This window comes from Thamnophis elegans, chromosome 5 (genome assembly GCF_009769535.1).
Source record: "Thamnophis elegans isolate rThaEle1 chromosome 5, rThaEle1.pri, whole genome shotgun sequence".
Taxonomy (NCBI): domain Eukaryota; kingdom Metazoa; phylum Chordata; class Lepidosauria; order Squamata; family Colubridae; genus Thamnophis; species Thamnophis elegans.
In genome coordinates, this window is record NC_045545.1 from 44,133,687 (window position 1) to 44,151,909 (window position 18,223).

Genomic DNA, 18,223 nt, shown 5'->3' on the forward strand with positions numbered 1-18,223 from the left:
GCCTCTTTCACCAATTATGTCAGAGGTTCAGTCATCCCCTCGTCAACTTATTCGCCACTCCGGAGAATGCTCTGCTCCCCTGATTTTTCACCAGATTCCAATGTCCCTGGGTGGAAGGGGTCAACGCCCTTCGATCCCCCAGGCCTCCGGGGCTGCTCTACGCCTTCCCTCCACTGGCACTCATTCCCAGACTGATCAGGAAGATTCTGGGGGAGCAGGCAGAGGTTCTTGTGGTGGCTCCATACTGGCCCCGACAGACTTGGTTTGCCAATCTGACGTGCCTGTCCATTGCACATCCCTGGAGGATTCCTCAGGAGTCAGTCTCTCTCAGCCAGGGAGTGGTTATGCATCCGGAGCCCCAGTGGCTCAACCTGTATGGCACTTGAGAGGGACCTCCTGAGGAGAGCCAACTATTCTAACAAGGTGATCAACACCATCCAAGCCTCCAGACAAGCCTCCACCTTGCGGATCTATGATGCCACCTGGACCACCTTTGCTAGCTGGTGCACGACATGCCATCTTCAACCAACAGCCGCTTCCCCCCACCTCAAATCCTAGATTTTCTACAGGAGGGCCTTGATAGGGGTCTAGCGGCTAACACCTTACGACGCCAAGTAGCAGCCTTGTCCACTGTGCTCTCCTATGGCAACCATCAGCCACTCATCAGGCACCCAGAAGTACAATGCTTCCTACGTGGCACCTCCAACCTGAGTCCCCAGGTTGTCCATCGTTATCCTTCCTGGGATCTTACCACTGTGCTCAGGGTGCTTACTGGCCCTCCCTTACATCATGTGTCCTTACGACACCTGTCTCTTAAAACTGCCTTCCTTGTTGCCATTACTTCTGCCCGCAGGATTTGTGTACCATTTTTCCCATGCCCAAATCACCCAAGGGAGTGTCGTTCGCACTCTCCCAATGTTCGAAGGGCAGTCAAGAGGTACATCAGACACACAGTTCCCTTTCGCCGGTTGGAGGCCTTGTTTGTCGCTTTTCAACCGACCTCGTGGGTCGAAAGGTCACCTCGTCCACCATTGGGAGATGGATCAAGGCTTGCATCTCCCTAGCCTACGAATAGCAGGACAGGTCCGTTCCTTCTTGAGTGATGGCACATTCCACATGCAGTGCGGCCACGACAGCGGCCTGGGCCACTCAGGCGTCGGTCGAAGAGATCTGCAAAGCGGCGACCTGGGTATCCCCATTGTTATTTGTCAGACACTACGAACTGGACAAATTTGCATCCGCAGATGCAGTCTTCGGCAGGAGAGTGCTCCAGACCATTGTTTCTGAGAGCTTTAGGGTTGGGTTGTTACTCTTTGTTGTTCCCATCCTTGGACATTTCTTTGCTTGGGTATGTCCCTTGCTTGGACTCTCCAAGCAGCGCACGGGAAAATGACCATTGGCATTTGAACACTGAAGGGTCCTTTTCCGTGCGCTGCGGGAGAGTCCAATACCGCCTGGAAGTTATCTTCTTTCCATCAGAGTTATTCTTTTCGTCTGTGGACATTGTTTAGAAGGATGGAACGTTGACGTTGACTTGACATTGACTTACCTTTCGGGATCATGCCTTCATTGAAAAACTGAAGATATCGGGAGACCAAGAGCGTGGTAAAGAATTTCAATCCAGTCCATTGGGCAGAAGGACAGAATTTAACCCTTGCTTGGAATCTCCCGGAGCGCACAGAAAATGACCCTTCAGGTAAGCCAATGGTCATTCTGCTCAAGATTTTGGAAACAGTTTGCTTTTGCCTATTTTCCAGAGCTAAGAAAGAGTGACTGGCTCGATGTCCTATGTTATAATACATGAGGATGACCTTGAAGGACAAGGGGATGCTGCCTTGGAAACAATTTGGCAAAAAAAATAGGGGAGGTGGGATTCAAGTGGTTGAATTGAGGAGGAAGAGGAAGAAATTTAGAAAAGACTGTCCTAGTTGATCATGCAGTGAAATGTGGCAATGGGAAATTTGTACTCAGATTTGCAAAATTCTATTAATGCACAATGGACATGGACAATATAAGACGAAATCAAGAGAGCAATTGACAGCAGAGGGATTTAGTTTTTAATGGTTTTGTATGATCACTTAAAAGAAGGATTTAAGGTAGATAATAGGACAGCAGAAGACAGAACTGTAAGTTGAACTTGCATTGTAAATTGATGAACACTTTGCCGTTCTGTTGGAAAGTTAATATATTCAATCATATTGTATGTCCTTTCCAGAGAGAGGAAAAGCAGCTTGAGCTGTCCCTGGAAACTCTTATCAGTCAAGTGGCTGACCTGAAGAACTCCTTGGTCAATTTCATTTACAAGCTGGAGAATGAATATGACCGTCTCACTTGGTAAGGTTTCATAGCCAGCTGGTACTGATGGGCGGGGACAGTATTTTATGTAACATTTCACCTAATTTAGGATACCTGCCAACATACATTGAACTCTATATGCTGCAATTCAAAACTTAATCGTTCCTAGTTCCCAGTTTATTTGGAGAATAAAGCAAACTTTCTGGTTTCAGGATGTAACCACCTGTTATGTTTTTAGGAAACCCCTTTACTTCCTTCCTTTTTCATCTTTATGTGAGTTTCATGAAAGTGGCAATTATTCTGGAATAAATATACAAAGGTTCAGGCTGTAAAACAAATGAAACTAATGTTTTGCTTGATCCATAATTATTATTGTGATCAATAATAACAATTAACAATTGTTAATACTTAATTATTATTAACAATTATTCTTTGTTTTGGAACATTTTTAAAATATAAAAATATAAAATCAGTATACTTGCTCAGAATTCACTGGGCTTTGAACAAGCAGCATTTTTAATTTTTTGATCTAACAAGATGGTCAAAGTTAGATTTGTTTGGCGCTACCCAGTATTCACATTAAGATATGTCTTTCTATTAAGATCTTTTTGAAAATGCCCTGGCTGGAAAAGGCTCATTTATCTGACACACAGCAAAAGGCATTCTCGTGTATTACAACAAAAAAAGCATAAAATGAACTTCCCCAGAATCAGTGTTTGGTACAAGGAGCTCTTTAAAAAATAGCTAAGACATATTTCTTCACCAAAATTGTCATTGTCAATGCTTTCATTGGTTTTAATTTGCCTTTGAATTTCTATGTTTTGTGTTTTGAATTTAATTGTAAGCTGCCTTGAATGTGTAGAAACCAGAATATATATTGTATAACTAAATATTCCTTATAGGAAAATCTGTACATGACATCTCTTAGAATTAGAGTGGTTATGCTCAATGAGTTCTATTTCTTTGATACAGCATTATGATCTAAAGAGTAATTTAATTCCTCAAACATATCCACAAATGTCCTTTTGATATAATTCTCGTATTTCTTTTTCCATTTTTCTGCCTTAGGCCTTCCGTGCTAGATAGTTTTGCTCTGCTCTCGGGGCAGCTTAATACTCTGAACAAAGTGCTGAAGCATGAGAAAACTCCACTGTTGCGCAATCAGGTTATTATCCCATTAGTGTTATCGCCAGATCGGGATGAAGAGATAATGGTAAGAATTTGACTCAGTTTGTACCTTTTCTTGACCACTATAGTTATTTTTTAGTTTTAGGAGAAAATAAGATACAGGTAGTCATCAACTTGCGACCACAGTTGAGTCCAAAATTTCCCTTGCTAAGCAAAACAGTTGTTAAATGAATTTTGCCTTTTCATATCACAGCTCAATCACTGCAGTTGTTAAGTTAGTAATGTGGTGATTAAGTGAGTCTGGCTTTCCCATTGACTTTGCTTGTAAGAAAGTTGCAGAAAGTGATCATGTAATCCCAGATACTGCAACTGTCACATAAACACATTCCAGTTGCTAATTTTTAACTTCAAACAGTCACAAAACAAATGGCTATAAGTCAACTATGTGTACTGAACAACCTATAGACCTATCTCATTACTTAATGTAGATTATAAAATTTTTACTAAAATACTAGCAAATAGGTTAATGGTGGTTATTCAACAATTGATACATACCGACCAAACAGGTTTTATACAGGGGAGACAGATGAAGAGTAATGTTAGACTAATCATTAATGCATTAGAATATTTGGGAAAGAACAACCAAATCCCTGCTGCGTTCATATTTCTGGATGCTGAGAAGGCCTTCGATCGAGTTAATTGGCAATTTCTGTTGAAGATATTGCAAAAAATGCAGATAGGAGATAGCTTTTTACGGTCAATCAAAGCAATATACCAACAGCAAACAGCTCAAATCATAGTCAACAGAAGTTTAACAGACTCTTTTCAAATCGGAAAAGGTACAAGACAGGGCTGTCCTTTGTCCCCACTATTGTTCATTATAACTTTGGAAGTATTATTGAATAAAATACGGGGCTTGGATGGTCTAAAAGGGATCAAGATTAGGCAGCAAGAATACAGAGTCCGCGCTTTTGCGGATGATTTGGTCATAATATTGGAACAACCGCAGGAATCTAGTATGGTTTTAATGAACACGATTAATCAATATGGTCAAGTGTCTGGTTTTAAAATAAATTTAGGAAAAACCAAAATATTAGCTATAAATATGAATACTAAACAAAAGGAAGAACTAGGAGGGATGCTAGGATGTGAGGTAGTTTAAAAAGTCAAATATCTTGGGGTCAATATTTTAGCCTCAAATGGGAAACTATATAAGCATAATTATGAACCACTTTGGCGGAGTATACAGATAGAGATGAAAAAATGGGAGAAATTGCACTTATCTTTGCTGGGTAGGATAGCAGCAGTGAAAATGAACATTTTACCAAAATTTTTATTTCTTTTTCAAATGCTACCTATACTCAAAAAAGATGCGAATCTTTTAGAATGGCAGAAGAGTATCAACAAATTTGTATGGGCTGGAAAGAAGCCGAGGGTAAAGATGAAAATAATGCAAGATGTACGCGAGAGAGGAGGCCTGAAATTACCTAACCTAAAATTATATTATGATGCAGTGGCGCTATCTGCAATTAGTGATTGGACCCATTTAACCAATGATAGAATATTGAATATCGAGGGACATGATCTGGTATATGGTTGGCATGCTTACTTGTTATTCAACAAAAAATTGGATAAGAACTTTAAAAGTCATATCTTAAGAAATGCTTTATTGCGGGTCTGGAAAAAATATCAACATAAACTAAATGATAAGTTACCCATGTGGGCAATTCCTAGACATGCAATTGAAAATATGAATATAGAACAAAAACACAATAGAACCACTTACAGACAACTTCTCACTTTGGAAAGGGGGGTTCTACAACTAAAATCTTTAGAGGTATTGAAAGAGGAGAAGGTAGTTCAAACATGGTTCCAGTATGGGCAATTACAGGCCAGGTAGAAAATAGACCAAAAAAGTGGTTTTATCCAAGTTGAGGATAATTTGTTTAAACAAATAAGAGATCAAAGCTTAATGCATATAAAGAGGATATATAATGTACTAATACAGATGGATTCGGAAACGGAATTGGTTAAAGATTATATGATAAAGTGGGCTCAGAATTTTGAAGAACCAATAATGTTGGACACGTGGGAAAGAATATGGGTAAAAAATGTGAAATTTACACAAGCACAAAACCTGAGAGAAAATTTTTATAAGATGTTTTATAGATGGCATTTAGATCCTAAAAAGCTGGCTTCTATGTATCCGAATGTACAGCCTAAATGTTGGAGATGTGGTTCTCTCGATGCTACATATTTTCATATATGGTGGACTTGTCAAAAGGTTAAGGCATTTTGGATAAAAATGTGGTGGATCATGCAAAATATCTTTAAAAGAAGGATAAAGTTTACTCCTCAGTTATTTTTACTAGGTATATGTACTGACTTTACAGCAGTAGAGACCAACTTGGTTCTGCACCTAATAACAGCAGCAAGACTGTTGGTGGCGCAATACTGGAAGAAGGAAGACTTGCCTACAACTCAAGAGTGGACATTGAAAGTTACAAACCTAGCCGAGATGGCTAAAATATCGGCATATCTTAAAGACCACTCAAATGAGAGATATAAACGAGACTGGAAAAAATGGATTGACTATACACAAAACAAATACGGGACTAAGAAATTCCAGATAGCCTATGTTTAAGATTAGGAATAATTTAAACTGCTTAAAGTTTGTGCAACAGCAAGAAGCTGAGTTCAACGCAGAGATGTTATTGACTTTCTTTTTTTTTAAATTTCCTTTGTCTTAATATATTTTAGACTGTGTTTGTTAAAAAGCTACACCGTGTACGGGCTCTGGGAAGTCGGGGGGGGGGGGAAGGGAGGTGGGGTCTTAGGGGGGAGGGGGGATATATAGTATGTGCTAGATTTTAAAAGTAACACGATTGCACTTGTATACTGTTGCTCTTTAATTCCAGTGTAAAAATAGGACAAGCTGAATATATTAATAGATAGTAGAAACAATGAATCTTTTATCAGTGAGGAAAAAGTTGAGTGAATAATGTAAAGCTTGCAAACGTTCACAAAGACAAATATATAGAAGGAATAAGAAACCAAAAGAATTGTTCTTCTTTCTACAGGCTAAACATATTTGATTAATAGAAATAGGTGTTATGGATACTCCTCTGTATGACAATAGAATAAAAAGACATAAATATGTTGTTATTGAATAGTAATAGTATTAAAACTTTATTTTTGATCAGTAACCAGCTAAGGAGCTAAATACAATGCATAAAAGCAGGCTTAAATCCCATAAAATTAATATACAAAATTAAAATTTACAAGAATTAAGCAAAAGACAACAATATGTAATAAAGCAAAAGTGAATAAATAATAATAAAATTTAGATAAAAGAATAAAAGGACTTCTTTGTAACATCATTCCAGGATTAGGACATCTAAAGACTTATTTTAGCAATAGCTACCAATACGTATTTGGCAACTCTGTAAGATTATATTTGACCACCTTTCCCTTCCTGAAAATTTGATTTCTACTAGGAGGTTGTATGGGTATGCCAGCACATAGATGGAAAATGAAGAAATTAATGTCCCAGGTTCATTATGGCGAGAAGAACAATTTCTTTCATTAAAGAGGATTATGAACCATCCATCCAATTTTGCTAAAGATAGAACAAGAAGGATTTGCAGTATGCTGAGCAAACCAGATTGAATGGATAGTTGGCAGATCTAAATGCAAGTTTAAATTTTGGAATCCACCCTTGTAGATTGCCTATAGCACTTAATTCTGTCTGACAAGAAACATCATAATAATAGTAGACTTTAGACAATAGTTAAAGAAATGCTTTGCAAAGCTGAAAAATAAGCTCTTACAGCCAAAAAGAAAGCATTAAAATTACAGGATTGGATTTTAAACTGGGAGCAATTATCACATGCTATATAGCTCAAGCTTCAGTTGCACAACAAAATTGTATATAGGGAATTGTTACCTTAAAAGATAGGCCAGTGTATGTTTAAAGGTGAAGTCAAGCTATTTTGTCATTATATAGAACCATATAATAGGGGAAAAAATAATGTGTTCTTATGTGTGCAAATTGCTTTTATATGTATTGCTTTACCTTTTAAATATCAAATATTTATTATGCTCAAAGACCATTACAATTAAAACTTCTCAAAGAGTATCTGGTTAAAAGTTTTAGAATAAAATAATGACAAACAAATCAAATCTATGTTGAAATCATAATTTGGCAGTTGCACGTAAACAAGAGCATGGCCAAGCTATAATGTACTATTATACACATTCATTATATTATATTACACTATAGTATAGCGTGACCCGTCAAAACCGCGGAGGACAAAATCGCGCTCGACGAAAGCGTGCATGTGACGTCATCACAGCGCGACGAAAAAAATTAAAAATTTAAATAAAATTAAAATTAAAGCAAGCCGATTCACATAAAGGTAAGGGTTAGGGTTAGGGTTAGGTTAAGGGTTAGGGTTAGGTTTAGAGCATTAGGGTTACGTTTAGCGTTAGGTTAAGGGTTAGCATTAGGTTTAGCGTTACGTTAACGGTTAGGTTTAGGGTTAGATTTAGGGTTAGGTTAAGGGTTAGGTTTAGGGTTAGGTTTGGGGGGGTTAGGGTAAGGTTTTCGCTTTATTTTTACATTTTTCGATCACAGCGCGATGTTTTCGTCGCGCTGTGATGACGTCAAATGCGCGCTTTCGTCGAGCGCGATTTTGTCCTCCGCGATTTTGTGGTGGAACCATAGTATAGTATTGTATTGTATTATTATTGTATTATATTATATTATATTATATTATATTATATTATATTATATTATATTATAACATTACATTACATTTCCCTCCTCACTTCCTCGGGTGCCTATTTTTGCCGTGCGCCCTCCTCCCCAACTCCATGTGGACTCAGGCAAATTTATTTCTTTGCAACTGGAGACTGAAATAATGGCAACCCACTGGATAGCAGGGCAGGGGGAAAATCCCCACCAGCCAAGTCCCCAGAAACCGCAACCAGGAAAACCAAGAAATAAGACAGGCCCAATGGATACCATATTTGTTAAACAAGTTAAGGATGGTGCACCTGCTTTTGAAGCTGGGCTATGCACAGGTGACAGAATTGTAAAGTGAATGGGGAAAGTGTCATAGGAAAGACATAGTCTCAAGTAATTGCTTTAATTCAGAAAAGTATTAGGGTGCCTGCAACAAAGAAAAAGGAATTGACTTATTTTCCAAAGCACCAGAAGGCAAAACAAGAAACAATGGATGGAAATTAATCACGGGAGAAACAACCTGGAATTAAGGAGAAATTTCCTAAGAGTGACAACAATTAACCAGTGGAACAGTTTGCCTTCAAAAGTTGTTGTTGGTGCTTTGCTAGACATTTTTAAGAAAAGACTGGACAACTACTTGTCTGAAATGGTATAGGGTCTCCTACTTGAGCAGGGGGTTGGACTAGAAGACCTCCAAGGTCCCTTCCAGCTCTTTTCTGATTGATTTTTAATCCTTAAATTGTGAAATGTACATATTAGATACTTATCAACTTAGTATTTAAAAATTATCCACTTTAGTATCTAATAACTATAGTGCCACTTCCCTCGCATGTGCATTCTGGTGAATTTTTTTTTCTTTGCAACTGGAGACTGAAATAATGGCAACCCGGTGGACAGCAGGGCCACCCCAAGGAAAAAAAGCCCCACCACCAGGAAACTGCAACCAGGAAAACCAAGAAATAAGCCAAGCCCAATGGACACCATATTTGTTAAACAAGTTAAGGATGGAGTACCTGCTTTTGTCTGGGCTATGCACAGGTGACAGAATTGTAAAAGTGAATGGGGAAGGTGTCATGGGAAAGACATATTCTCAAGTAATTGCTTTAATTCAGAACAGTATTTGAGGGGCTGCCACAAAGAGGGACATTTCCAAAAGGAACATGGAGATGATCAGAGAATGCTCATTCATTCCCTATATTTCAGTCAATATTATTTTCAGGGTGAATCAAAACTCATCACAATGTACATTGATGTATATGGCAGTTTGATGTGGCAGATTTCAAGCTGTTTCTTCATAACGGCTGACTTGCAAATGGTGAAGACGCTAACTCATTGACATTTATTTTAATTGCTTCATTTTATTATAATAAAAAAGAGAAAGATTACAAAATTGCAGAGGTAGATGTTCTGAAGCTACATTTCCAATAACCTGAGGTCTATGCGTTTGGCTTTGTATTGTCTGATTTTGTTGCAAGATATGCGTCCTAATAGACTGAATATTGCAGCGGCAGACAGAAGGACGAGTACCAGTGTTCAGCCATGAAGTTGTACCTGATCATCTGCGAACTAAGCCTGATCCTGAGGTAGAGGAACAAGAGAAGCAGCTAAGCACAGATGCAGCTCGTATTGGCACTGATGTGGCACAGGTAGGACGATGATTGATTAACAGGATCAGGAAGAAAAAAAGAAACTTGGAGCCTGAGGGAGCACAAACATAACACTTGTCTTCAGCCCTATAAAACAGCAGGGTCTTTTTCTGGGATCGTTTGGTTACCCTCTGCAGTTGCCTCATGATCCAGGAGGTGGGGAAAAGTGTCAGCTTTAAAGAGATGCAGATCTATTTTATCCCTGTGCACCTCAAAGCACATTTTTGGGATAAAATCTAAATTATTATTACACGCTTAGAATCTAAAATCTTTTCTTGGTAAATGTGTATATGGATAAGCATGGTTTTGCACCACCACAATTTTGCTACCCTCACTAATTTTAATTCTCTCTCAGGAATTGCTGTTTGGTAGCATGCAAATGAATTGCAGCTCTATTACACATTAAACAAAATGTACTTAATGTGCTGTTGTTGCTGCTCTATTCTACATTGCCTTCCAGAACTCAAGATAATATATATGTACTCCCTCCACTTTTCCCATAACAGCTCTTTCATGTAGAATGGACTGTGATAGTCACTGGCCTCAAATCCTACTGCACCACATTTCCTTGCAACAAAGGTTGCTTGAAATCATCACAACCCACTGTCTTTGTTATAAGCAGTACACTTCTCTGTATGTCAATAATTCTGTTTTGTGGATGGATGGATGGATGGATGGATATATATGACTGTATATGCTAATTGCTCATTTACATAGGTCCAAATACACTCTAGGCATAATTTTTCCCACTCCCAGGTCTAATTTGACACCAGTGACGTCTCAGATCCAAAATGATGCCTCCCTCTGATTCTGTCAAGGCAGTGTGGAGTTTCAAACTGTCTCCAGCTTCCAGAGTATCTGGACATAGGCTTTAATGAGTTTTATCTGCATGAAGTCAGGCAACCCGAAGCACTTGTGAATTCTGACATTATATGATTTTTATGATTGCAGAAACAGATTCAAAGCCTAAACAAAATGTGTTCGAACTTGCTAGAGAAAATCAACAAAGAAGATCGAGAATCTGAAAGTGGAGGTATGGTTCTAGATAAGGAGGAAGACCAAATGAGCTTTAGTGGGGACAACACTATTGAGAGACAGAAATCCCAGAAGCAGAGATTAAAATATGATAAGAAGTAAAAACTACACCTTTAGAAAATTTGGAGACCAGTATGAATGCTTTTATATTCTATAGGTTTGCGCCAGAACAAGCAAACATTCAACCCTGCTGATACCAACGCCCTAGTTGCAGCTGTAGCCTTTGGAAAAGGATTGTCCAACAGACGTCCACCAGGAGTGGGAAGTTCTGTTTCAACCAGTCAGCAAGCTGCCAATGCCATCATAGCTGGTACTTCTACCATGCAGCAAGTACAAATGTCAGGCGCACCAAATCAGCCACAGCCTATGCTTGGAGGAGTGCAGATGCCACAAGGAGGGCAACCAGGTAAAAAGAATCACAGAGATAAATATATAGTGGTGCTACTAAGACAATAGGAAGTGTTGCCCTACAAAAATTAAACATTTTGTATAAACGGACAGGCTTTAGAAAAGGACAACTATTTGGGACAAGGGATATGGCAGCATATGATTTATATTAACATTATCTAGGTGTCTGTGAGTCTGGAGATGAGATAGGATTGTATTAAATATGGGAATGTCCATTATACTGAGAATAAGTGGCTATTAATCAAAATCAGGGGAAGGCTATTCTCATGTCCAGCTGGATGGTATTTTCAAAATGCCTTTATTTACCATAGGAAAGTAGGATAGTGGACAGCTTAAGTCTTTTTCCTTATTCATCAGGTTTCTTGTTTAGTGCATAAAATGCCTGAGAAATTTGCCCAAAGTAAGGTTAGAGTTTGAGTGAGTAATTAAATATATCTCCTTCAAAAATACGTACAAGAAAGAGCCAGAGATAGTAATAAACATATGGCCCTCTAAATTGGTCAGATTCTTATTACATTATTAAACCCAGCTTTTTTCATCTCTCCAGGTAAGATGCCCAGTGGCATAAAAACCAATATCAAATCTGCTTCAATGCATCCCTATCAAAGATGAGCGGGAAGTATTCTGGTCTATTGCTGGTCCTGGATTTCATTTCCAAGTCAACACTTCTTCAAACTGTTCTCAGCAATTAAACTTGGAGTCTTCTCTGAAGATCACTTGTATCATTTATTAATACAACTGCATTGATCCAGGATACAGAATATAAACATGTATTTTTCATTCCAAATGATAGAGGCAATTTTGAGACAAGAGACCGGTTTCTGATAGCTAAGCCAAGATGGTAAACAACCTTACTTTTTGTTTGCTAATGTACAGCCTGATTCCTTGAGGTGATGCGCCTCTTTTGGAACTGCCTGTTGGTGACTGAGATTATATGAGACATATGTGGTTTTTTTTAAAAAAAAAATAAAGTTCAAGTGCTCCTTCTCATGTAGTTTTGCTTTTGTTTTTGTTTTTTACTTTTAAGTGATTCATGGGGGAAATTGTAGCTTTGTGTTAGCTGCACTTTTCATACAGTGCTTAAAACGTGTACCATTATATAGGCCAACATATAATCTACTTTGATTCCTCTTTGAGATTCTTCTGTTCAACTCCATTTTTCATTGACTGGCGTAGGGGTAACAGTCTAGTTCTTGGTTTATTTTTATAGAAATTTTGTCAAATCAACTACTGGGCAGGCACAATGAATATAAATGCAGGCCTGACACCTGAGTTGTAGCCTTATGGGGGCTATATTGGGATCCAAATTAAAGGAGATTGGAGTCCCCACATACTTACCCAAACCGGTTCCAAAGACATCCTCAAACTCCTCAAAGATGGCTTTAGCGCCTTCATCTTTCATGGCATTGATACCGGTCACTTCTAGGCCCAGGGCTTCGAACGAGTCAAGCCCTAGGAGGCTCTGCAGGTTGCCGCTGACCACCGTCAATTGGAGTTGGCCGCTGAAACGCTTGAATTTCACCCGGAAGGTGCCTTGGCCCATGATAGGGACCCGGTTCCCCTGGTAATCGCGAAGGCGGATGTCAGGGGTATGTAGATGTTGTTTCTTCAGGCTAGGGATATCCTGCTTGAGGGTAGACCATGGCATGATGGTCAGTGATGACCCAGTGCCGATCTCCATTTCACATGGAGAGTCCTTGATGAGGACTGTGACCTTCCGTTTTTTTTGGCCGCCTGGTGCAGACTTGGTCGATTGAGGTATGGTAGGTGACTCTAGTATCACCCTCTGAGCATTGTGGTGGCTTCTGCCAGGGCCCTTGATTGGGCCTCTGCTGGCGGTTTGGTATGCTTCTTAGCTGCCAGATAGTAGCAGGAAGTTCACTCCTGCATACCTTGGTGATGTGCCCCTTTCACTCGTAGTGCTGGCAGGTAGCGTTGCGGAAACAGCAAGCCTATCTGGCATGGTCTCCTCCACAGCTAGCACAAGGCGGGAGACGCAGTTTGAATTTGCGCGCTGGCTGGGTGCAGCTACTGCGCATGTGGCAGCTGTCATCTTCCTTGCCTTCTGAGCTCTCGGCCTCTGCAGCCTCACGATGTACAAGTGTACTCTTTTGCGCATCTTGTGGAACGCTTTGGCACTGCAGAGTTTCAGTGGATTTGACGGCCAATTCGGACACCCTGGCTTCATCCAAGGCAATTGGTAGAGTGAGGTTAGATTTAGTGAGTAACCTCCTCTGTAAATTAATGTCCCGCACAGCGCATATAATGCGGTCAAGAATAAGTTCATCTAGGTCACAGAACTCGCAGTACGCTGCAGCCTTCCATAGCGCCGCAACATACTCGTTGATCCATTCTGGTTCCGAATGTTAAATTTGTGCCGACAAACATGCTTGGACGGCTTGGGAGCGTAGTGGGTCCTCAACATCTGTGGAGCATGGACCAAGCGACTGTAGCGGCATTGGTTCAGAGAGGTCTTCCGCCGTTTTGAACACTTCCTGGCCACAGTATCTGAGGAACATGTTCTTCTTGCGGCCTTCAGAAAGGCCCATGAGGTCATTGGCTTCGACGAAGCAGTTGAACCTCAGCATATATGAGTCCCAGTGCTCGGTGACTGTGTCATACGGAGTTGGTGGGGCGTTCATGGCCATTTTGTGTTCTGAGGGCGTTTTGAGTTTACCACTCAAAAATGGCTGCTCGAAGCCACGCTGAGCTCTGGGCAGGATGTACTTGCTGGATTGCTCTTTTTGGTTCACCTAGTTGTCTTCCAATCCCATCCTTGTCACCAGTGCTTGATCGGGTAATGGAAAGGCACACAAAGCCAAAAGGCAACAACAGCTCTTTATTAAAGTACAAGTAAGAACAATCCAGTGAAGGTTGAGTCTGACAGCAGCCCTTTTATAGGGAGCTGTCAGACCCTTCGACCAATGAGATTAAACTTCTGTTCCTGCCAGAACAGAGGACCTTGGTGGAAACCACTGTAGTTGAAGCAAGTATCTAACAGATGTCAGCAACCAATGAGTTTTACACAAGAAAAGATGACCTGATTAAGTACAATAGGCAGATCACCTGAAGGGAATTTACTCTCAAATTTGGCATGGCATATGAACATGTGGATTATATAATTGATGTTCTTCGACGGGCTTTTGCAACATAGGTTTTTTTGTATGCTGACAGCAAAGATTAAAGCTTTAAGAGTTAAAATCTGACAGCAATTGTCACACAAGAATAAAACTTAAGGTATCTATTTAAAGCATCTTGACAGCTGATGAAACGTGCTCATCATTATGATCTAGAAATGAAGAATCAATCTATGAAATATCAAAAAGCTTCACCTTCAAAAGAAAAAAAATCAAAACCCAGGCAGGAAATTCATGTTACATTTTTGGGGATGCAGATTGTGTTATAGACAAGGATTTCTTGAACCTAATACCACTAATACCTCAGAACACTACATTGAAAATGGAAAGGATGATTTCATGGGCATCTATTGGATTCAAATGAAAAGGTGGAAAGGACTGTCAGAAGCTGATTGAAGAGACAAAGTGTAGAGTTCTTGCCCACCATTGGTAAAAGATCACTGGTAGAAATGTATAGAGCAGAGGTCCCCAAACTTGGCAATTTTAAGACTTGTGGACTTCAACTCCCAGAATTATCTAGCCAACTATGCTATGCTGGAGAATTCTGGGACTTGAAGTCCAAAGCTGCAAGTTTGGGACCTGGTATAAAGCATGATGGTGATTATGTAGAAAAGTAAATACAGTTACTAAAGATCTCATTTCAAATATTATTTTCTTATTCATGAAAATATCTATTTAAACTAAGGCAGTGGCATTACTTTTTATTCAGTTAGGATCTAGTAATGTCCATTATTTCAATAACTGGTTATTGAAAATCGTATAGAATGTTTTAGTAATTATTTAACCAGAAGTTTGGCCGAAGCTCTAATTATGAACTCAACTTTAATGTAGGCATAATTGGTTTAATAGTTGTAGCAATTTCTCCAAATCCTAGATGACAATGAAAGACTTGAATCCTTTCTACTCTTAGAATTGAATAGTTGCTTAAGTTTCTTAGAATTTGAGGCTATTTTTAAATTATTTTTGTTTAACACCACATAATTAAGCTTTGCTAAAAGAAAGCAAGTAGATTATTTTAGTTTAAGCTATATCTTTCTTCAACTCTGCTTTTCCAATATGTTTGCTCCCTTTCCCCTTGGTAATAAATGCTTATGTGGAACTTAGCCTTTATAATATTTTAATAATAAGCAGTACAATGAATATTTACACATTTCTGATTTTCCTCCTTTAGAGATTTAATCATTTTGTTATTCCTTTGAAGGTTTATCAGCTTGCATTAAAAGATGTGCCTCTATCTTTTTTTAAACCTTTAGTCATTTTCCTTTTGAATATTTTTCCATCTTGCTTTGGGAAATAGTATTCTATTAAGAAACATTCTTGCCCAAAGCTGTACCCAATTGGGAATTAAATCTGGTAATTAAGTTGTGGCTAATGGGGAATTTCAAGTGAGTAGGAAAATATAAGGATGCCATTCCTCCTCTTCACGAGTCTTATCAGAACCTAAGAATGAACCACTGGATATGCTGCATGCCCTACTCAGACAGAAGCTACAGGGCCGTCCCTAACTACAGGGGAGGCTGAAATTGCAAAAGCTTGTATGTTTTAGACCCAAAGTTTATGTTTTAAGTAGAGGCCTCCTTAAGACCGAAATTAATAATGAAGAATTTCTTCTGAGACCCCTACTGGCTGGCAGATGGAATTGTGGGTTTTGTGACTAACCACTGTTCACTTTTTATTTTAGCCACTATCCACTGTCCTGGTGATTTATCTTAGATATTTCTGGATTGACTGCATTTGATTGCTGCATTTAGACATTGATACGTGTGCTCCTATTGCATGTTTTTGAATGTTGCATTGTATGTTAATAGCTTAGTTGTATCTTTGTTTTCTGTTACTATAAAATAAATTGGCTCAAGAGAAAACAATGATTGCCAACTTGCAGTGTTATCTGGCCCATTCTCCCATCACCAGTATATCTGCAATCTCAACACATCCCTGTAGTAACTTTGTGGACATAACTAAAACTCACTGAGTGAGTAACCAACCAACCAACCAGCCTGTGTTGCTTGTTGAAGATAATCAAAAGAGGGCCACGAAGTTTCAGGCCATGTGTTTATGAGATGGCAGGCTTAGTGGAGGTTTTGAGGCATTCATAATTCTACTTTGTATCCATCACTTATTTATTTATTTATTTATTTATTTATTTATTTATTTATTTATTTATTTATTTATTTATTTATTACATATGGCCGCCCAGGTGCATTTATTTGTTTATAATTACATGGCCACCTCTGCATTTATTTGTTTGTTTACAACATTTATGTAATCATCCATCTTATACCAAACTCTGGCAGTTCCCAATCAAGAATTAACTTAATATCAGTAACAAAACAACAAAAGCGTTGGTCAGTCAGATGTATTCATTATAGGAACTCCAGTTGGTTATTGGGCTTTTTAAAATAACCACAGTGCATTTAGTGAAGAAAGGAAACAGCAAATATATAGCTGCCTATGTTCATTATATTATTAGACTGTATCAATTCATGTTTATGACATAGGAAGGCATACTGAGCAATATGTTAGAACACTTAGTCCCTGTTCAAATTGTGATCTAAAATTTAACAAAGATGTCCTATTTATTATTATTATGCTCTTTTAGTTATGGCAGCATACCTTTTTTTTAAAAGAAAGCAATAATAAAGCTTCCTTAAGAAGCTTATGTTGGATGCTTTGAAGATTAGCAATTATAGGCTCATCTTCTATGAATAAGGTGTTCAAGTGGGTGGTTGTTTCCAGCAGCAGGGATCTGGAATAAACAAATAACTTCAATCTATTTCAAAACTGCTTTGATAATCTGAAAGAATGGTTGAACTTGACAGAGGGAATGTGACTCTTTGGTTCTGGATCTCTCAATGGCTTTCAAGACTATGAATTGTGAACATGAACTTCTAACCATACCATTCTGGATCACCTGAGAGGTTTGTGAATAAGAAACATGTTTTGCTCTAGTTCTTACTTTTTATTTAATTTAAATAGTGTTACTTTGAGATATTTGCCTCAAGACGTCATTTATTATATGATGTCCCTAACAGCGCCATTCTGTCTTCAGCGCTCTTTACATGAAGCTGTACAAAGAGATCATTAAGAGATATTAACTTAATGTATTTGTCTGCTGGGGGTAACCAAATCTATTGCTTTGTAATATCATGTAATGGTATGTGACAAAGACCGTGGGATATAGGGCAGAAAGATGCTACCCAGGGAACAGTCAAATAAGAGGCAACATAGCCTTTGACTGGATAGTGGGTGGGACAAGAGGCTCAGAAGGTACCTTCCTTAATTTGTCAGGTTATAAAGGTGATGGCAGAAGAACTACTTTCAGACTTGCAAGGTTCTGTTAATGTAGCTTTACAATAAAGTAGCTTATCTGGTTGTGTTTCCTTACAGTTCACTAATATTGGTATCCACATTTTTGTCTCCCCAAAATAAGGACAACCAGCAGCCTTTCTGAAGGGTGGGAGCACCAGTATGTATCGTTCATGACTACAAAGACTTGATCAGTAATAATTAGAGAGTGTTATCACTGTCACTTATCTCAGCTCTACAAGACTGGCTCAAAAGACATTTTTACAAAACTAGACTTGAAATATTCTTTCAACATGATCAGAATGAAAGACACAAGTATTTAACAGCTTTTGATAAAAGAAATGTGACGTTCAAATACATAGTGATTTTTTTTACCTCTGGCTATCTTGTTTTCTTTAGATTCATGAATGAAATATTTTCAAAAATGTTACACAACTACATGATAGTATACTTAGAGGACATACTAGTTTATTTCGAAGATCCCTCCCTGCATATCACCCATGTCAGAAATGTATTGCAAA

General features: G+C 38.7%; 1 protein-coding gene across 2 annotated transcripts in view; it reads left to right on the plus strand.

Annotated features, from left to right (window-relative positions):
- MED8 (mediator complex subunit 8) overlaps positions 1–12,253 on the plus strand; it is a 33,179-nt gene extending 20,926 nt beyond the window's left edge. For both annotated transcript variants that reach the window (XM_032217366.1, XM_032217367.1), the window contains 6 exons: positions 2,216–2,334; positions 3,364–3,508; positions 9,676–9,816; positions 10,768–10,849; positions 11,009–11,257; positions 11,807–12,253. In XM_032217366.1, the coding sequence (XP_032073257.1) occupies positions 2,216–2,334; positions 3,364–3,508; positions 9,676–9,816; positions 10,768–10,849; positions 11,009–11,257; positions 11,807–11,871 (801 nt within the window). In that variant the 3' untranslated portion in view covers positions 11,872–12,253. The remainder of the gene's footprint in view (positions 1–2,215; positions 2,335–3,363; positions 3,509–9,675; positions 9,817–10,767; positions 10,850–11,008; positions 11,258–11,806) is intronic.
- Positions 12,254–18,223: the final 5,970 nt, after the last annotated feature.